Genomic DNA, 21,339 nt, shown 5'->3' with positions numbered 1-21,339 from the left:
TGCCTACTGATTCATGGAATGAATGGAACTGCTCAAGAGGAGCTAGGCTTCTCTGTAGTCCATTTTCCCAAAGGGGTGGAAGAAATACAGAGGAACTGGTGCCTGGGTAACTGATTAGTTATATTGGGTAGACTGGAATGATAAGACTGGTTCCATCCCTTTATTTTTGAGATACTCTAAAAGGTCTTGTAAGAGCCAGAAATTAAAATTTTGCTTCATGTAAAAAAAGAAAAAAACCGAGGAGGACAACAATATAATGTCCACAAATCCCTGGTAAAAACCTATCTTTGTTTAGAAGTCAGGCTCACTCATTTCTTACGTTTTTAGTAATGGAACATGGAGAAAGCTGCCCTTTCCTGTCCCAAGAAGGCCAGAAAGTGATGACAGTCTCTCAACCCCTGGCCCTCTGTAGTGACGGTTGCCCAAGAATGCATACTGTCAGCTCTAGGCTAGGCCCATCCTCTAGGTCACCTCCCCACCACTGTCAGCTGTAAGAACTTACTCTCATGTGACTCTGGGGCACAAGGACTACCTGGGTCAAGACTCTACCTTTGGCTAGAGAACTGATGTGGCTGAGAGACACTAGGCAGCGTTTGCAGCACACTGATTGGAAATTAACAGGGAGTGAAACCCACTGACTCAGTCCTTTCTCTTGGTCTCCTGAATTTTCTGTTCCACGGCAAGGAAACAGTGTCTCAGTGTGGTCCAACCCAGAGAGGGAAGGCAGTTTTGGTCTGGCAGAGCCCAAGATAGGCACTTATTTTCTACCTGGTATTGACTCAGATGGTAAAGAATTTGCCTGCAATGCAGCAGACCTGGGTTCAATGCCTGGCTCAGGAAAATCCCCTGGAGAAGGGCATGGCAACCCACTCCAGTATTCTTGCCTGGAGAATCCCATGGACAGAGGAGCTTGGTGGGCTACAGTCCGGGGGGTCACAAAGGGTCAGACATGACCGAGCGATTCTCACTTCCGCTACTAAGTGGACGAAGCTTGGTTTTAAACCAAGCTATATATCCCTAGGCTCTGGGACCTAGGGGAAGAATGCAGCATTTTTGAGTCTCAATTTTCCTAACTATAAAATGGGGAGAAAATCTGATAATACAAGCTTCTGAGGGTGAAATGAGATAAATGAACAGCATCGCAGTGCTCAGAATACAGCAGGAGCTCAATAAATCTTACGCTTTATAGAGTGACATCTCCCAAACCTCTTTTGCCAGCCCAGTGTGCCCCCTGAGCAGCCTGCCAGAGCTGGCACTACATCTGGCTCTCCCCACGTGCTCTGTCCTGTGGACATGGCGAGTGTCTGATGCAGGAGTGTGCCGCTTTGTCATGTGACCCCGTTTATCACAAGGTACCCAGAGAAACATCCACTGGGACAAACGTATGTCCCCTCACATAACTTCCAGGGAGGCTGGGAGCCAGAAAATTCCCACTAGAGATGCAGGCTCCACAGCAGGGGTTTCCAAGAGTTCCCGCCCTGGCTTTACGCCAACCACGGTGGACCAGGGCCAGAGTGTATCAGTCCAGTCAAGTGGACTGGGGCTACCTGCCTTGCTGGAGATGGGCTTAACCACGAGGTTCACGTCACAGGCGATCTTTCCCACATTGCAGATCTTGAACCGAGCCTTGGCCTGATGGCCCACCAGGACGTTGCAGAAGATGAACTTGTTCTCATCCTCCACATACAAGCCCCCACTCTCTATGGTCTGCAGGATGCTGTTCAGGCTGGCGCTGCTACAGAGCTGGTGCTCCTCAAATATCAAGCTGTTGTTGTCAGTCACAAAGGCTGGGGAGTGGAGGGAAGACTGTGAGATGGAGCCCAAGTGGCTGGTTTCTACTCTCTGTAATCCCTAACTTGGAGATTTAGACTCTGACAAAGAACAATCACAGGGGAGAGACAGGGGGATTCACACAAGGGAGTGTGAGGGGTGGGACAAATTCTATCTTCTCTTCCTTTTTGGACTGCTTTTGCTGGTCTCCAGACTCCAACCACCTTCTCCTTCCAATAGAAAGGAGGAGGAGATCTGGGGTGATCTGAGGAAAGAAGGAGGCATTCAGCTCACTTTGGTGCGAGTTTGCTGGGGACCTGGAACCAGAGCAAGAGGAGCAGTCTCTGTGCTCCAGACTTGCTCTGTCACTGACCATTGTTCTCTGTGCACATTTGCACAGGGAGTGGCCTGGCCACTCGAACCCAGAAAGGTCTCAGATGAGCAGAATTCAGTATTCCTGGGTCACCCTGTGCCACACCCCATCACACCACGATTCCCAGATAACACTGTCCATCTGAGAATCCCGGACCAAACTCAGGAAGACCTGGGGTTTAAAGCTGCACATCCTCCTCTAGGTGTGCACATGCCCTATAAGTCTTAAGGAAAAATATGGCTGAAGACACCACAGGAAGTTCTAAGGTCCCAAAGGAAGGAGCCTAGTGATGTCTATTAGGTGCCTGTGGGGAGGGGGGGTCTGTTATAGAGGAAGATCTTTTAAGGGATGCTGCCCCATCTGAGCGCTCAGTACCTGGCTGACAGGCTTCAGCCAACAGGCTGTATGGGATGCCAGCAGGCTGGTCTCTTGGATCTCGGTCAGAGATATCAATTGCTATGAACTCTTCACATCTTCCCACAGGGTCAGCCACACAATCAACAGTGATGACCTGCATCCCTCCGGAAGGGATGGTACCAAACCCAGGGTACACGGTGAACATCCCGTGGGTGAAGCGAGCCTGCAGGAGGGGCGGAGGTAGAGTAAGTGGCAAGGTCTGAGCCCTTCCACCAGAGTCATGAGATGGTGTCAAGAAGGACTGGGTGGCAGGGGTGGGAGGCCCTCCCCACAAGCTCTCTCTGGGCTCCAGCTGTGCTTCTGGAGGCAGGGAGGGCCTGGAGGGGGCAGTCCTTCAGGAACAGGCTCTCTCAGCGCTTCTTTTTATACATATTCCTTCTGAACAATCATGGGTAGGGGGCGGGGGGGGGTGGTTAAGGAAATAGACACATTTCACATAGTACAACACTTACCCAGATGGGAAGCTCCCAGCAGAGGGGCAGGGCTTAAGAGTATTGACCTTTGAGTCAGATAGCCCTGGGTTTGAATCACAGCCTTCATACCCTCCTGTATATTAACTGTTAGACCTTGGTCAAGTGACTTCTCTGAGTCTTAGCTTTATCCAGAAAATGGAGCTAAAGCCTTTACCCTGAGACCACCGGAGGCTTCAATGAAAGAACATGCAAGAAGCAGTTAACAAAGCAATGGGCACAGAATCTGCTCAAAGAATGGGATGTTATCACGCGCTCCTCTGGGTCTTAGGACCGTTCTTCCTTTTTTGCCCTATTGTAATTGTGTTTTGAAGCATTTTTCTTTTGGTTGCTTTACCATCTTTGTCATATGACTAACATTTTGCTCATCTCAGTGTTGGCATCTATTGCTTATCTATTTTCACTTAGTTTGAGATCTTCCAGTTTCTTGATATGCTGAGTGATTTTCAGTGGAAACCTGGACACTTTGGATATTATATTATGAGACTCTGGATTCTACTAAACTTCTCTTTGGGCTGGCTTTCTCTGACACCTCTTGGGTGGGGACAGGAGTCCAGATTCCACACTGGACTTCTTACTGCTGCCAGGCAAGGGTGGGAGTTCCAGTTCCCCACTAGTCTTAGACCAGTATCACCCTCAGGGCAGGGAGTGGGGAAGGGTAATATTGTCTCATTACTGTTCTGCTGATTCCACAAAGTAGGAGGTCCACTGGGGGGAGGGGAAGGGCAGCTCATTTCCACACGGTTGGAGTGGGAGCCAAGGCTTCCCAATTGGTGTCGCTGTTGACAATGGCAGAGGTGGTGGTGGGTAATGAGTGCCTGGCTCTCTGCTGAGTGTTCTTGGACATCACTTTGACCTCATTACGGCCTGAACTGAGTGGGAAGTCTAGGTTCCCTGTGGGTCTTTTCTTGAAATATGTGGTATAGGACCAGATTTCTCTGTCATGTTTGAGTATGACATTACAGCTCTTATTTGAACATTCCTGTCTTGCTGGACTACCCTTTTCCTGGTTCTTTGGCTAGTGAGAATAGGCTTTTGGCCTGTGCTTGTTGATGTTTCTGGATTGCTGGCTCCCTCAGTACCAAATCTGAGAAGTATGAAGTAAAAAGAAATCTCAGGGAACTCATCACTATGATATCTGTTGGGTCCCAGGAACCTTAGCTGGTGTGATGTTTTTTTCTCTCTGTCTCTCAGTCTTCTGTATTTGTTTTATACATAACGTTCATGGCTTTCAGTTGTACTTATTTGCAAGAATAGGGGAAAAATCATCTTCATATTACCAGAAGGAAAAGTCTTCAAATCTCCTTTTATTTAAGCCCATCTGAACGGGCTTTTGTTTTGTATCAACAAATGATCATCTCTGGCTGTGCTGTGTCTTCGTTGCTTTGTGTGAGCTTTCGCAAGGTGCAGTGGGCAGGGGCTGCTCTTGGTTGCAGCGTGCGGCTTTCTCGTTGCAGTGGCTTCAGTTACAGAGTCCAGGCTCTGGGTGCGTGGTGTTTGGCAGTGGTAGTGCACAAGCTCAGTGGTTGTGGTGCACAGGCCTAAGTGCTCTGCGGCATGTGGAATCTTCCTGTGGAATCTTCAGACCCTTGTCCCCTGCATTGGCAGGGGGATTCTTACCCACTGTACCACCAGGGAAGTCAAACAGAAGATTCTTGATTAAAATACTTACGAAGAGTAGACACTAACTGTAAAGCAATGAGGAACCAATGAAGGTTTTAAAACAAAAGAGGATATCCAAATTAAGCCATAATTCTTTAATATAAAAGTGATAGTTTCATTATAACTAGTTAATGTTCCTGCCACAGTAGGAACATTCAAAATTCAAATCCTGGTATCCTAGGGAGTTACTGTTGGAAGAACTAGTTTGCAGGAAGCCTTACAGGGTTTCTGTTCAACAAAGAAAAGGGTGCTCACCTGGCTTGTGACGTTCATGTCTTTCTGAACAGAGTCAGAGAACTTGGTTGTTTTGGAAGGTCCAGTCTTGTAGAAGCTCTCGCTTTCCCGGGATCTTGCATGTCTAATATGGGTGGCTCTGATTAAAGAAGTGGGAATACACCCTCAGGGTGGGGTGATCATGAAATACCACCTACCTGCTTGCTTGCAAGGTCCCTTCTTCTTGGAATGGAGGAAAGGGCCTTTCCTTGCCCAGAGGGCATTAGGGAGTATGGTCAGCTTATTTATTAACAGCCAAACTCATTTAACAAGTGTGAGAAAAGTATGCAGAAATTATGCATATTAAATATGATTCATTAGGACATTAAAACTACTGTAAGTAAATAATAATTGTAAATGTTTGCCAAAATGGAAGAGGAGACCCACCAAAATATGAAATGATTACAAACAATGTAAAGCTGTGTGTCTGATTTAAAACAATTAATTAGAAAGCCAGTCTTAAATGACTATTGAGAAAGTCAGTTCATTAGAAAGTCAAGAAAAAGTGCCTGGGAATTGGTAAAAATAGTCCCTAATTTGTCAAAAAAAAAAAAAAAAAAGAAGAATATGACAATCAGATCAAAGCCAAAAGCACTCAAAAACATGAACTGTTTTGGTTAGTTGACTGACAATCACTTTGTGAAAATTACAGTTCTTTGTTGGAACAATTATTAAGTTAGTTATAGTGATTAAGTGTCTTCATGGGGACAAGGTAAAGATAGCCCCAGGAAGGTGGAGGCCTCACCAGGCCTTCTCTAGCCCAAATTTCCAGGGTACTCTTTGCCACCCCCTCATCATGAAACATTATGATTTCTTTTGATTTAGCTTGCTGTTATAATCATCCCTTGATTTCTACAGAATGACAGACAGGAAGCGACTTACTGGTAAGCAACGTCGCATACTCGGAGCACCGAGGCAACAGACACAATCCCACACAAAAGACTTGACATTTATTCAATTAAAATGTATCGCATATTGGACAGCAGTTGAAAAGCATGTGAAATTTGGAGTCAGAGATGCGGGTTCAGAACTGAGAATCATTGGTGATTTTTTTTATAATCTTGGATGTGCCAGTTCTAAACCTTAGTAACCTCACCCACGAAGGGGGATTGGGTGGATGAGTTTAGATAAAATATATGAAAGCTCATGGGAGAATAAAAAGCACCAATTAACCAGGGGATGTTTTGAGTTAAGTAAATACTTGTCTTACACTTTCTTCTGATGAATGGGGCTCTCCCCTGTCAGCCTATACAGGGCATACTTGAAATCGATCATGCCTTGATTTTCTATGGTGAAGAAGGCGCTTTTACGAGTGCCGTAGATCAAAGCCCCGAAGTTGATGATGGAGGAGGGGCTGATGCTGTATTTGGAGAACACCGCAGTCACAGAAAACTTAATCGGGATGCTGGCAATCATTTCACCTCCTTCTGAGATATTAGGCTCAATAATCTAGAAAGGGAAGACAGATTGGGAAGATGCCAGCTACCAGAATAACAGTTGCCAGCATAGTTTCTATGGCTGTCTGCTCCATTCCTTATTTTCTTCATTGACACGAAGCCACATTCTTTATTCTCTTTATATAATTGCATCAATAATACGAGCAAATGCTAAGGTGAAACTTACTGTGCACCAGCTATGGGTCAGCATGCACCAACCCTGCCTCCCATTCTCCCTTCTGCCTTCTCTTTTGTACTTGATGACTGAACTCAGCCTCCCTGTCTCTGGTCCAGTCTCTTCCAAAGACCGGGGGCCACATTTCTTCTCTGGAGCTTCAATTTCTGATGACTCTGAACATCTCCCACCTGACCTATCTGTGCCTGTGAATCCCCAAGCCCTGGTGAATCCTTTCCGGTGGCTACCAAGTCAGCCTTCCCTTTCCCCCTCAGGGCATGGGTTAGACTACATAAGCTTCATTTTGGCACCTGCCACCGTGCGAGTCATCCCTTTAAGCTCTCTTACCTGACAGCGCAGAACTGGCTGGTTCTCGATTTTCACTTCCTTTTTCGCATGGAAGAGCACCTGGACATTTGTGGGCTTTTCTGTCATGGTCAGGGAGCCCTTCTTGGGTTGGACTGTGATCATGGAACTTATATTGGCTGCAGAAATCCCTAAGGAGTCCACAGAAAAGCTGAGTGACAAGAAGAAAAAGTCAGTTCTAGTCTTTATCTAGGGAGCTCAAGACACCAGAGATGAGACTCTAGACTGGTTAAGTGCCTGCCACGTCCCCAGCCCTGTTTAACCACTATGCCTAGCAGTGTTCACTGTGCTCTATTCCATGACTACTCCTTAGCCAGGATTGACCAGGCCAGGCACTGAGGCTTGAGGCAAAGATAGCCATCTCCAGCCTGTGGTTAAGAGATGTCCTTGAAGGAGAGGAACATGTGATATTGGATAAGGACCAAATCAATTCATTTCTCCCTCTCCCTGCTTCTCTGTCTCCCTCTCTCTCTCTGTCTCCCTCCTTGCTCTGAGACTGGATGCAGTAGACATAGAGGGAACAGTGATGCAGAACCTGGGGGATCTAAGGAAGGACAGAAAGGCAGGGGCAGAAATCATGTAACCGAGGTATTCAGAAGCGCAGGCCTGGCCCAATGCAGGTGAGATGAGAGGCCGCAGAGAAAAGCTTGGGGACTAGAGCTGGAGCAAGAAACCTAAGCTGAGGCGACACGCGTGGAGTTGCCATAGGGACCCGCGTGTCATCCCCATGCTCACTCCAGGAGATCTGGCCCTTCACTGCAGCGTGCATGCTGCCTGAGTTGCCTCACCTCCCTGCACATCCTTTCAGTGAACCCTGATCACCTGCTCCAACTTGAGGGAGACTGTTCCACGCAGCCTAAAAGAGCAGGGGTAACACCTATCACAATCTATAAAATAAAACTCACAACGGGCAAGATTCCATTTAGCGCTAATTCCAAAGTGACTGTGGCTTTCTTCTAGGTTTGTTTAGCATTTATTTATATTAACTTATTTCATTTTCTAGTTCTAAGAAACAGTGGGACCTCTCTAGTTTCAGCATTCTTTGAACTGAAATGAAACACTCATGAATATACGGAGTTCCTATTAAGTCTGTGTGGCGGGGGAAATCCCTTTATCAACTTCAAATTCTTCTGGGAGAAGGACGACCTTCCATAACATCGACCAGCTGCGGGTGCTGGCGCTGCCTGGGGACCTCGTCCCTCCCTGCCCCAGAGCCACCTCTTCCTCCTTGAGGAGCCTTCCTTATTTAGGGGTTTTATTTTTAATCTAAAGATGAGCACAAGCTGGAGCTATCTTCCACCAGGCTGTCATTTGGAATCCATAATATAATAGTTCTTAACATTAAGAAAGAAAAATAGACAATCCCTTCTTAACGTGAAATCTTACATAGACCATCAGCTTATGAAACAGAGAGGAGCTAGAAGGCGGGTAGGAGATGGCTTGAGGGCAGGGGCCCCATCTCCAGTCTCTCTCTCAACCCCTAAGACCTCCCCTTACCCCAGTATCTCCTCCTCCAAGCTCCCTGCCAGGCTCTTCCCCACCCCCAGGCTCCTGGGGCTCAACCTGCAGAGCAGCTGGGACTCTATTCATTTGAAGCTAAGAGAGGCTAACAGCAGAGATGGTTCTTAGAATTTCCTTGATCGACTTTTTAAAAAAACTCTCTCAGGCAACACTCCTCTCGCCATGAGAGGATGTGGACGACCATATGCTCGATAATTTTTAGGTTACCTGAACATGATCTCATATTTCCCACGGTTCTTCAGCTGCAGGGGCTGCTTCACCTCGTCCATGACCTTCACAATCCCAAAATCAAGGCCTCCTTCAGCTCCTGAAGAAGACAGGGGCCAGGGTGGGAAGGGATGAGTGAGCATGGGAGCGAGAAGCAAGGGAACTTCCTATTGACGTTCACATGGAAAACCCATGGGGACAATTTCAGAGAATCTCTTTTTTAAAAACATTGTAGCTTAGAAAAACTTCTTGGAATTGAGTTTTAGCAAACAAACAACAGACACTTCTCCTGTACTCGGTTCAGCTGGGTGGCTCCCTCTAGTTTCCACCCTAGGACAGCTGGTCTTCCTTTCATGTCTCTCATTAGCTAAAACTCCCAGGGTTTAAAAAAACATCTTTCGAATCACGTGTATAATGTACAGAGTTGGGACATAATGCATAAATTCATGTTGTTATACTTTGTATTACATCATAATTATTTTCCCATGTAACTAAAATATCCCCATGTGGTATTAACGGCTGCACAATATACTATGATATGGCTATTTCATAATTTACTATATTATTCCTACAATAATAATATTCCATTACAGATAGACACTTAGGGTATTCCTAATCTTCCATTATTACGAATAACGCTGTACGTAAGACCAATGACATCAAGGCAAACATGTAGCTCTTACATTCTATGAGTAGTGCTGAGTAGGAGACCTATCAGAGAAAGGAGGGCCCTAACCTGGGCGTTGGGGCAGTGGGGTAGGCAGAATAAGGCCTGGCACCTCCCCCATCAAAGATGCCCATGTCCTAACACCCAGAACCTGTAAATATGCCAGTTTATGTGACAAAGGGGGATTAAGGTATTAGATGGAGTCAAGATTGGCAATCATCTATCTTTAAAAAAAGGGAGAATTTCCTGGAGTCTCTGGGGGGACCCCAAGTAATCACAATGGTTCATAAAGGCAGAAGAGAGAGACGGAAGTGGGAGAACCAGAGAGAGAGCAGTGTGAGAAGGACTGGACCCCACATTGCTGGCTTTGAAGAGTGAGGAAGGGGACTGTGAGCTGAGGGATGTCTGTGCCTCCCACAGGTGGAAAAAGCAAGGAAATGGGTTCTCTCCCAAAGGCTCCAGAAGGGACAGTAGCCCTGCAACACTCTGGTTTTAGCCGAGGGAGAGCCATTTTGGACTGCTGACCTACAGAACTGTAAGATAATGGATCTGTATTGTTTTAAGCCACAAAGTTCATGGTAATTTGTTAGGGTGGTGACAGAAAAGCAACATAAGCAGGCAGATAAGAACTTACTCTCAGATGACTGCTCAGAAAAGAACTCGTCAAATTTAAAATTTTGACCACCCATTATTGTCTCCAGTTGGAGAGATTAATATTTGTAGTAACACTGCTAACATCATTTGAATTTGCCTGCTCACTATTTACCTCAATTCCGCCTTTCTCTCCAATAATCACTGGTCTTTCTCTACACAGGAAACACACTGCCCTAAAAGATGTGACCTCTAAACACTCTTTCTTTGGCGGGGTCAACAGACCTTTGGGGAAGGTGATGTCTAAGGCAACGTCATAGGACTCGGCAAAGATCAGGATGTTTTCAATCTGAACGACACCAATGAGGTTGTCTGCGTCCAAAACCTGTCAGGGTAAGAGATATTCTTTAGTGAGGGCAAGACCCACAGGGTTCTTGGGAGTCTGAAACTAAAGAACCTGTAGGAGGGGATCATTTAGAAGGGGCTATGGTAAGAAACATTTTTGCAATGTATTTAGTTTTTGTTTACTGAGCATTTGTGCAGGCTGAGTGTTCTTTGTAACATTCTTTGGGGGAGGGCTGGTATTCAGTTCAGTTCAGTTCAGTCCCTCAGTCGTGTCCGATTCTTTGAGACCCCATGAATCGCAGCAGGCCAGGCCTCCCTGTCCATCACCAACTCCCGGAGTTCACGCAAACTCACGTCCATCGAGTCGGTGATGCCGTCCAGCCATCTCATCCTCTGTCGTCCCCTTTTCCTCCTGCCCCCAATCCCTCCCAGCATCAGGGTCTCTTCCAATGAGTCAACTCTTTGCATGAGGTGGCCAGAGTACTGGAGTTTCAGCTTTAGCATCAGTCCTTCCAAAGAACACCCAGGGCTGATCTCCTTCAGAATGGACTGGTTATATCTCCTTGCAGTCCAAGGGACTCTCAAGAGTCTTCTCCAACACCACAGTTCAAAAGCATCAATTCTTCAGTGCTGAGCTTTCTTCACAGTCCAACTCTCACATCCAATATGACCACTGGAAAAACCATAGCCTTGACTAGATGGACCTTTGTTGGCAAAGTAATGTCTCTGCTTTTCAATATGCTATCTAGGTTGGTCATAACTTTCCTTCCAGGGAGTAAGCTGGGTGGGCAATCAATAAAAGGTTGAGGAAGAGGGACTACATTTTCCATCTTGTCTATTCACTGGGTTTCAATAATCTGTAACACTGGCATCACCTTACTGAAGTTTGGGTTGTGAGTACACACAGTAGGAAAGTCTTCTTTGAACTTTTAAGTCAAATAAACCTGAAGAGCATTTTTCTGACAGTTGAAATGAAAATCTTTTTATATTCTAAATTGCTTTAATTCATTTTATAAATCTGAACTGCTTTGTTCTTTATTTCTGATTCAACTTATGATAAAAGTGTCAGATTTTTCATATTAAATGAGTGCTTAATGTCTCTCTTTTGGAAATTTCAGATTAAAAAAATCACTACTATTAAAGCTGGAAAAGTTGAAAAAATAACTAAAACCAAGACTCCTAGCCTCCAGCTGACTTCTGTCCCCTCTGTTGTCCCTGATGGCGGTACCTCTCCTGATTGCTGTCCCCTCTGTGGTCATCTCTGATGGTGGCACCTCCCTCACTGTCCTGAGGATCATCTGAACTGCTGTCAGTCTTTAGCTGGATCTGATTGTTGACTCCTGAGACTGACGATGGGGCAGTAAAGGGTCTGTGTTTCAAAGGGAAGAGCCACTGGGCAGTGGGTATGGCTCTTTGTATCTGCCTGGAGACCACTTGCCTCTCTGCTGAAGCCCCAAGCTGGAAAGCTAAGTGGCCAACTCCCCACGGCTGGTGTCTTATTAAGGGGCTGGGGGGACATCTGTAGCTGTCACCAAACTCAAGTTTTAATTCAGAGTTTCCATCTTTCCTTTCATCAAGCATTCTGACAATGTTTCATGAAACAAATTGGATTGCTTGAGTTTACCTTCTTTCTTGTGATGCTCAGCCTCTGACAGAGATGACAAGAAGGGCTGGCAGCAGGAGGGGAAGGTAAAACAAAGAACTTGGGTTGTCAGATCCAGAATTTATATAGTTCTTCTCTATTGATAGAGACTAAGTGCCCAGAGCATCCTCTTTCCTTTGCTACTCTACTGGATGGCAGGGGAAGGAGGGGGGATTAAATTTTGTAATTGGGGAAAATAAGGACAATATAAGAGATACAGAAATCAAATAAAGTTCACCAGAGTGCTTTTCAGAGTGACCAAAAACCAAGGCATTTCCTCGTGTAGATGTTGAAGGAATATAACCTGGGAAGAGAAGCAGAGCAGGGCGTTGTGGGTTGTCAAACATAGGTTAGAAGGGAACGTGTAACATGGAGAGTTGCCTTGGTGTGTCAGTGAGTTGGTAGTGTGGGTGTCAGTGAACCCAATGTGCACACATCTGGGTGACCAGGTCTGAAGACATATGAAGCCTCACCTCCAACCGGATTGCCTTCTTGACATTGACAGGTTTGGAGGGCTGGAACTGCACCTGAAGGCTATACTCAGACTTGGCGGCTATGATCCCCTGCATGGTGGACACAGTGAAGTCTTCGCCCAGGTGCTCCAGGCTGGTGATCCTCCAGGCCAGGGGCAGGAGTGTGATGTTGCGGAGAAGAACTGCCTTGGAGTCTTTTCTGCAGAGACCAAAGGAAATCCTGTCAGTTTCAAACAATTTTGATTTATTATGGCAAGTCAGAAAAAAAGTTCTGGTTATTTCAATTCATACTAGTTTGTTACTATTTATTGCAGGGATCGGGGCCTACCTGTGATGATCAGGGAATGCAGGATACACGAATCAATATACTCACCTAGCTGCCTCAGAAATAAACATTCTCTATTTAGAATAATACAATTTCCATGAATGATGTGTAAGTTCTAGGTCTGGTTTAGTGTTTTCTGCTTGTCCTCTAAATTTCTAAAGCCAAGATTCTTAACCTTTTAGGGTAATGGACTGAAAATCTGAAAAAAGCTAGCCCTTCTGAAAAACACACAAATATGCACACACTTTGGCGGTTGATCTTAGACAAGTCCTTAAACAGCCTGCAGTCCATTCACTGAACCCAGGCCGACAACCTGTGAACTCAGAGGGTTATCACCCATCCCGATTTGCACAGGACCAGAAGTCTCCCAGAATGGAGGACTTTCAACACTAAAACCAGGCAGGTCCCAAGCAGATCAGGATGAGTTGGTCACTTTAGAACTAAATGTTCTTTAAATTGCATTCCAGTCCTGGAATTATCTAGAACTCTGACCTGTGCAGCAAGAGCCGGTCAAAATGCAATTGTCTGGGATCCAGCTCCAGTTCTGGGCGGACACCCTGGCAGCTTAACTTGAAGACAGCTGGCTCGGGGTTCTCCTTGATGCAGCACACAATGCTGTCTTCAAAGACCCCGACTGCAGTAGGGTAGGCCCATACATTCAGCATCTAATGGGAGAGTCAAAACAAAGAACACTTATATCCAGGATGCCAAGGCCTCAGGCTTCAAAGGAGAGCCTTGCCCTGGTAGACTTGTTTCCACGTGACTATACCTGCTTCTCATTGGGTTTCAGAATCATGTTGATGGGCTCCAGGAAGTAGGTATTTGCTTTGATGTCATTCTGAAAACAGAAGAACACCTCCACGGCCATTGGGGAGCTGTTCAGGATTGTCAGTGTCTCCATGTTGCCTGGGAACAAGGAGGACTTGTACCTGGAAGTGAACGAAAATTAGGGATGTGGATGTGAGGACTGGTTGAGAATTCAGGTGGAAAAGCAGACTGTGAGGCGCAAGGCGATTTCAAAGGATAAAGTGGCTACACAGAGGCAGTGGCATGAAGGCTACGAACAGAAACCTTCTGGCAAAGACCTGCAGCTGTGACCTGACTACTCCCCCACAAACCCACCCCAAACCTTGGTCTCATCTTTAAGACGGAGTGATAAAAACTCTCAGGATTTCAAGTAGCAAATGAAATATCAAGAGTGTATTTGATACTCTTGATATCAAGATAGAACACCTAGTGCTCAGAGGACAGCTGCAGATAACAAATGCCCAATAAATGGCAGTTGTTACTACGGCAAAGATTTCTAACTAAGACATCTGCAGCTCTATCCTTCCCAGTGCTTATGCTTTCAAGAGAGAGAATCGTTTGAGTGACCTGTTATTTCATATCTTAGAGAAGACCTCATTTACCACCTTCTCCTACAGTCGCACAGGAGGCTACCGTTCCGACATAGATGCATTTGACACTGTTCAGGGCTGTTTCTGTTCCCTAGTACTTTAGGGAGAGACCCGCTGAATGGAGCACTGTAAGCACGCAAACTGCCCAGTTAATGGTGCCAAACAGAAAAGCAGCCAGAGAAGGCACAGGGAACATCAACGGACACACACATCGCTGGAGGTGATAGCACAGGTCAGGAAAGCATGGCGCCTCTGTGCCCACAAACAGTCTGAAGAGCTCTGGACAGTCTGGACAGTCTGCAGCGGAGGAAGGAAGGAGAAGGCATGGCAGAGATTAAATCCAAGAGACAGAGCTTTCTCTGTGTAACTGCCAGAGAGGTGGTGGCCTTCGCATCTCACTGTTAATTATCACCAAGCACTTTGCTAAAAGTTACATGTGTACTCTGATTCGGTCTTTCCAAAACTGTGCAGTGGGTGCTATTATTTTCCCGTTCTGCAGATGAGGATGTTGAGGCTCAGCAAGTCTTAAAAGATAAATGATACTCATTTAGGGACCACTGCAATTGCCCTCCTGGATCACGGCTGTCTGGCCTCATACCCTAGTTAATTCCAATGCTGCTCTGAACACAAGCCTCTCTGAACTGGCCATCATTTCCCTGAATCCCACCTCCAGCTGCTGATGGGTGTACATCACATCCATCAACCTGACCGCCACCCCTTCTCTTGTCTAAGCTTTTCTACTGGGTCTTAAGGATCCTCTCCATCAACAGGCAACTCTCTTCAACTTCATTTTCTAGTCCAATATCTTAGGAAATAAATAGGAGATTATGAAAGGAATGGAGAACTAACTTGGCTCATTAATTTCACCAAGTAAGCATAGAAATAATCATTCACCACTTATCACAATAAATGCTAGATGGAATTAAGACATGGTTGAGATCCTAGTTCTGTTTTTGGTCTCACCTTCCTGCCTATATATATGACTTATCAGTTCAGTTCAGTTCAGTCACTCAGTCGTGTCCGACTCTTTGCGACCCCATGAATCACAGCACGCCAGGCCTCCCTGTTCATCACCATCTCCCAGAGTTCACTCAGACTCATGTCCATTGAGTTCGTGATGCCATCCAGCCATCTCATCCTCGGTCATCCCCTTCTCCTCCTGCCCCCAATCCCTCCCAGCATCAGAATCTTTTCCAATGAGTCAACTCTTCGTATATATGACTAAAAAAAAACCTTGTATCACTAAATATTTATGACCATTGACCTTAGCTGGGCCCCCAGTTCTGCCAGATATTCTTAATCTTTTTCTCTAATATTCTCCCTCTCCTACTTTGCACAAAACCTGTTTTATACCTTCTCCATTTTCCCAGCATTTTAAACTTCCTTCCACTTGCCTCACTGTTAGGGATGACCTCACATCATTCACTATGGAGAAAATGGTTGCATGGGAACCTCCTCACCATTCCAGCCAAATCTGTGACCCTACCTGCACCTGAAGCCATCTCACCTTCCTCTGAGGTGGTGCCAGTCCCTCTTCCTGGCAAAGCCAGCATCTCCACCTCTCGTGTTGTTTCAGGGAGCTGCACCACTCACCGCCCTGACTTTCTCTGGAAACTCTAGCTTCTTCCTCCCTACGTCCCCCCTTGACATCTAAACATCAAGAGCAACAGTAAACGAACAGCCTTCCCCGCGCTCCAGGTCTCCCTCCTGTCCTCAGCGGCCTCCATCTCCCTTTACAGTCAAGCTTTTCCAAAGACCCACCTCCACACTCTGTCCCTATTCTCCCACCTCCCACTCACTCCTCAACTCACTCTACTTGGGTTTCATCCTCAGGAAGCCCCTGAGAGGGTCCTATGACTTCCGTGTTGTTAAGCCCCAGGGACGCTGATGTCATCACCTTTCCACCCTCCCTGCCACAGTCGACATGGGTGGCCACGCCCCCTTCTCATGGCTCCAGGACACCACGCTCCCCCGGTTTCCGCCAGTGGCCCCTGCCCTCTTATCTCTTGTGAGCGGTAGAATTCTTTAGGGCTTCATCCACGGTCCTTCTCGCCTTCCTGTGTACTCTCATTTAGGTGATCTCATCAGACCCATGGCACTTTTTTTGTCTTGAAACAGACTCTCCTCTGAGAACCAAAACCATATAGACTATGCCTTGCTTTCTGTGGCTTCTAGCTGTATCTCTCGAGCATCTCAAACTGAACACACCCCCAAGTAAACTCTACATTCTACCATTCCCCTACCCAAACTAGGTCTTCCTCCAGGCCACCCCATCTGGGAAAACAGCATCCTCAATCACTTGAGAGCTTAGCAGGAACTTGGGGCACAAGAAGCCACTTCTCCTGATCTGCGGAGCAGGGCTGCCTGAGGCAATGTCAGTAAGATCTACTATTAACACACAGGCACCCTGGCTTGTACTCTTCATGGGTCCAACCCAGGAGCCTGAAATCTGCTTTGAAATAATGGAACACTTACTTATCTCTTGATTTCCCACAAAGCAGTGGTCCGAAGTGAAACCTCTCCATGCTCACAATATACTTCTTAAAGATGATCTCATTTGCCTTCATGTCCATCTTCCGCTGAGGGAATACCACCCTGAACACAGAGGAGGAAGAGGAGAGGAGAAGTGTCTGAATGCCTCCACATGATATATACATGAACCCAACATTCCCTGTTCAGCTAAGGGTCCAGGAGTCTGGAGACAGAACAGCTCTTAATTTGAGGACATTTCTGGAATGACTCTTAATTTGAGGACATTTATGTAACCAACCCTGAGGGAAGACAGTACAGTTTGAACCTGAGAAAAAAAATATTCCCAGTAATGCCTTTCATAATGGGGCTGATGATGAAACTGAGCTGGACTTCCTGTTCTACTGTGCCTAGCTAGAAAAAGTCCTGAGAAACCCTAAGGAAATCTAGTTCTGGTGGATCTTAACCAGCTTCTGAGTTCCCTGTCTGACATGGCCCCTTGGTGAGAATGGCAGAAAAACTCCTTTAGGTGTACAAGCTATAAAAATTCCCCTGGCTTGCTCAAGCCAGGGACCTTTATGTGGTGCATAAGGGGCTCAGTGTTTGGTACTCAGGAAAAAAATCTGTCTGTGGAGATATACACATATACTGAGGTTACAGGATAAAAGTCCTATAGCAAATAGAAAATCTGTTTATATTTGCTTAAAAGTTAAATAAACTAACTTGCCACAGGAAGATATCCCCTTGCCCTTCACATCTGCTAGCATTCTATTTTAGCCACATGGTACCATGTCATTTCTGTGACTCAATCAATGTCCATGGCTCTGGAGCCCAGTACAAGAGGGCCTGGGATGCTGCCCAGGTTCCACATTTCTATTAAGACACACCTTGGTCAAAGTCCCATGGGGGAAAACAAAAATGTATCTGCCAGTCTTTTCTTTAAGAGCAAAATACACTTACTTTGGGTCTTGGCAAATGTATGGGTAAGTGCAGACACCTCGGCAGTAAAGCTGGTACTGGCGGTGAGTTCCAAGGATCTCAAAGTTAAATGTTTGGTCAAAGATCCCAAGATCATTGGAAGAGAAGTGTAGGCGCAATGTCACCTCGCCGTTGGCAGGCACGATCCACCGGAAATGATTCAGCCTGAAAATGACCACACACGCTTTTACTGTGAGGATGCTTCCTTTGGGCCAAGAGAAGACAGGACTGTTGCCTGGGAGAAGTCCAGCCCTGGTCCTGCTGCGGTTAGGCATGGCAGTCCTTGACCGCCACGGAGGTCCTTAACAGTCAGGACAACCTGGTTCCCATCTGAGGCTGAGACAGCCACACCCTCATTTGGAGCTTCGGCCTTCCCCTCCCTGGGTGGTTCCGAGGCCCACCTGGTGAATTTCTCCTGGGAATGCTGCCCAGATAAGTTGTTTTGCTCTACGTCCGACAGCGGAGCAATGGTTCCGGAAGTTCCTGCAGAAAGGCCCTTCCTGTTGAAGGCCATTCGACGTTTCTCCTTCTGAGTCTCACGTGGCTGATCCGTTTTTTCTTTCTCTTTTTCTTTCGTTTTCTGTTTGCTCCCTTTAGATGAGGTGATTTGCTCCTCCTGGGTCTTAAATTGAAAATGAGCACAGGGTCTTAAACATTTATCCTACGACCACAGAAGCAGGAGACAGGAATGCCCATGACATTGCCTGCAGTTTGGGGTGACCTCGCCGCCTGCATTCTGGGGTGACCTCATCAGGTTCAAAATGCTGTCAACTGCTGAGAATGGCAGGGCCCAGACTACAACACTACTGTAGGAGAGAAGTGTGGAGAGGAGTCTAGGGCTTTCCCTGGTACCCGATTCCCTGAAAGGAGGCCAAAGCTCCAGAGAAAGCTGGAAGCTGGTCTGGAATGTGTTCCCATACTGCATTTTGTTGTTGTGCTTCTTTTTAGTATTTTTTTTTAATCTAGATTTCTCATTTCCTCCCAATCACACTGATTTTTTTTCATAGACCAAATCTGCATCATGACAGAATATTCCATAGTCTGCAAATCTTTTGACTGTTCTCAGAGTGTCCCTTAAAACTTACTTATTTCCTGTATTTCATGTAAGCTGAAAAAAAGATTTAAAAACTTGATTAGATTCAGAGAGGATGCTGTGCACATCATACTCTGTCACAGTGGGAGACAAATGATGTCAGGTTGACTCATGATTACAGATGCAAAGGGTGTCTGTGTGGCTGCAGTGATGCTCGCAGATCTTGGCCATGGCAAAGCGGACTTCCCTCTCTGCAGCCAGCCAGCCACCCATGGGACGACGCTCCGGCTCAGAGTGTCTTGTTCTCCAGCAAACCAGCACTCCAGGAATCCCCAGCACTCCTTCATCAAGTGCGTCATTGGGGATATCCGAACGGGGCCTTTCTAACTCTACCATTCTTTCTATCATTTCAGCTGTCATTCTCCTAGAAAGAAGAGCTTTCCTTCATGTCCTGGAGAGGAGCCTGAGTTCCTTCTAAAACTGTAAGTTAAAGAAAGCTAAACTCTTTCCCCTTAAGGTTCAGTTTTCAGAAAAGAGGTTGGTGTAATAGTCACCTCTGATGATGGCAATATTTTCTTTTTTACCTTTTTATTGGACTCTGCCCAAGTAAGGCCTGCCCACCAGTGCTGAGACCTGATGTTGACCTGATGTCTATTAGACCTGTAAATAGACCTGATGTCTATTTACTTACCAAACTGAAGTTTGGGGCTCTCTGTTACCTAATTGAGGTGTAAGCAGGGCTTACAGAAAACTTTATTTGCTGCTGATTTTGTTTTTTTTGCTAACATGCATGGTTTATAGGAAGAAAGCTAGGAGGTGATTCAAATTTTGGCCCCCATACTCCTCTTTGGCCACCTGATGTGAAGAACCAACTCACTGGAAAAGATCCTGATGCTGAGAAAGATCCTGATGCTGAGAAAGATTGAAGGCGGGAAGAGAAGGGGACGACAGAGGGTGAGATGGTCAGATGGCATCACCAATGCTACGGACATGAGTGTAAGTAGGCTCTGGGAGTTGGTAATGGACAGGGAAGCCTGGCGTGCTGCAGTCCATGGGGTCACAAAGAGTTGGGCATGACTGAGCGACTGAACTGAACTACTCCTCTGGGAACAGAAAGGCTCTCTGTAATTTTTAATATCCATGCATTCTTCATATTACTAGTCAAATCTATTTTTCTTTTTTTATTTATTCCATTAACTGTATATATAAAAATAAATTTTCTACTTTTACATGTTTTCATTTTGATTCACTTATCCTTTTAATCTAGGTGGAATTACTGTTACTGCACTGTGTCAGGCAAGGAGATAAAAAGCAACTTTATCCAAAATATCCAATCTTCCCCATATAATTTCTTAATAGTCTTTTCTTTCTCTAATGGTGTGTGTTTCCTGTGTCTGTTGACTCTTGTATTCTTCTGCACCGTGTGAATTACCTTAGCTTCACAATACATTCTGCTACCTTTTTAAAAGAGCTAGTTTCACTTTTTTTTTTTTTTTGCAAATGGGCTTCAGCGTGAATCAACAAGTGCCATTTTTAGTCTCTTCTTGGGGGCACAGGAAGAGTCAGACCCAGGGAAGGTGCAGCTTAGGGAGGCTCGGGTGGAATCCCAAGCGAGTGGAGGCAAACACCCCAGTGAGCTTGACATCAACCCCGGGCTCAATTTTTGGCCACATGGAGGGTCCATGTGAAGTCTCACCAAGGTCAGGAGGATAAGTTTCTCCATTTACCTTCGAGGAGCCTGGGGTGGTTGAAAGCTCTGTTTCTGCTTCCACTTCTCTTTTCTCCTCAATCAGGGAGAAGTCTTCAGAGGGTGGAGTTACAAACACGAAATGCTTCAGGATTTCTGTCATGGCCAAAGGCTGTCGCTTCACAGGGTAGGAGATGATTGAGTATAAAGCAGGTGGTGGGATAGGTGGTCCAGAGGAACCCAGGCCCAAGATGTCTAGGATCTAAAGGAAAATATCAAGATGAATTTCTGGTGTAGAGGGCACGCTACCCCTCACAGCCTCCTTGAAAGAGCACAGGACAGTGAGCCCCTTCCTCCTTTCTCTCACCTTTCTCAGGAGACGCCCTGATATAGGCATGTGTCAGGGATGGTGTGTAATGGGCCTCTGACACAGCTCTGCAGGTCTTTCCAGACCCCACACCTCCAGACCCGGCTGGGGCTCTTGCTATGGGCTTCAGGCTCCCTCTCTTATCATAACCTTGGTTACTTTATTATGATTGCTTGATGGTCTATCTCTGCAACTGGACTGTAAAGTTCATTAGGACTGGAACTAGGGTGATATAGCACATGGCCTCGTGCACAGCTGGGGCTCAAACCTCTGTTTAAAGAGACCATCTCTTAAGATTCTGATGTCTATAGTGTAGAGCTGTTTCACTTATTTTCAGATCCCCTGTTAATAGTTCTTCCACCTTTAAGTGTTCTTTCTTTTCAGAGGTAAGAGAGAGTTAGGGCTAGAGCAGGTCACATACAGCAAAGAAAAGAAAAAGTGCATCAAAGTTCTGGGAATGGGGTGAAAGATGGGAATGAAGAGAGAAGTTAAAAAAGAAACTGGAGAGAGTCAACTTATTCCTGTAGCATTTCCCATTCTACTCTGATACATAATGAATGAGAGCCATCCAGAGCAGATGACTTGAAAATCTGGTAGCAATTTTCTCCTCAGCTTGTAAAACCCTCAGAAAAAGGATGCTATCCCTTGATTAATTGTTGTCACAACCATGAGGCCACCTGAGTGGGCCAAACAGG

General features: G+C 46.0%; 1 protein-coding gene across 1 annotated transcript in view; it reads right to left on the bottom strand.

Moving 5' to 3' along the window:
- The window catches only part of HYDIN (HYDIN axonemal central pair apparatus protein), a 347,975-nt gene that overhangs the window by 42,892 nt on the left and 283,744 nt on the right, over positions 1 to 21,339 (bottom strand). Inside the window, 14 exon segments of the mRNA XM_069548980.1 lie at positions 1,552 to 1,787; positions 2,519 to 2,723; positions 4,948 to 5,065; positions 6,176 to 6,414; positions 6,925 to 7,093; positions 8,671 to 8,770; positions 10,214 to 10,313; positions 12,389 to 12,587; positions 13,206 to 13,378; positions 13,483 to 13,642; positions 16,586 to 16,705; positions 17,540 to 17,722; positions 17,959 to 18,179; positions 20,318 to 20,539. Coding sequence (XP_069405081.1) covers positions 1,552 to 1,787; positions 2,519 to 2,723; positions 4,948 to 5,065; positions 6,176 to 6,414; positions 6,925 to 7,093; positions 8,671 to 8,770; positions 10,214 to 10,313; positions 12,389 to 12,587; positions 13,206 to 13,378; positions 13,483 to 13,642; positions 16,586 to 16,705; positions 17,540 to 17,722; positions 17,959 to 18,179; positions 20,318 to 20,539 — 2,445 coding nt within the window.

Source organism: Ovis canadensis, chromosome 14, assembly GCF_042477335.2.
Source record: "Ovis canadensis isolate MfBH-ARS-UI-01 breed Bighorn chromosome 14, ARS-UI_OviCan_v2, whole genome shotgun sequence".
Lineage (NCBI taxonomy): Eukaryota > Metazoa > Chordata > Mammalia > Artiodactyla > Bovidae > Ovis > Ovis canadensis.
The sequence above is the reverse complement of the archived record's forward strand: the minus strand, read 5'-3'. Positions and strand labels throughout refer to the sequence as shown.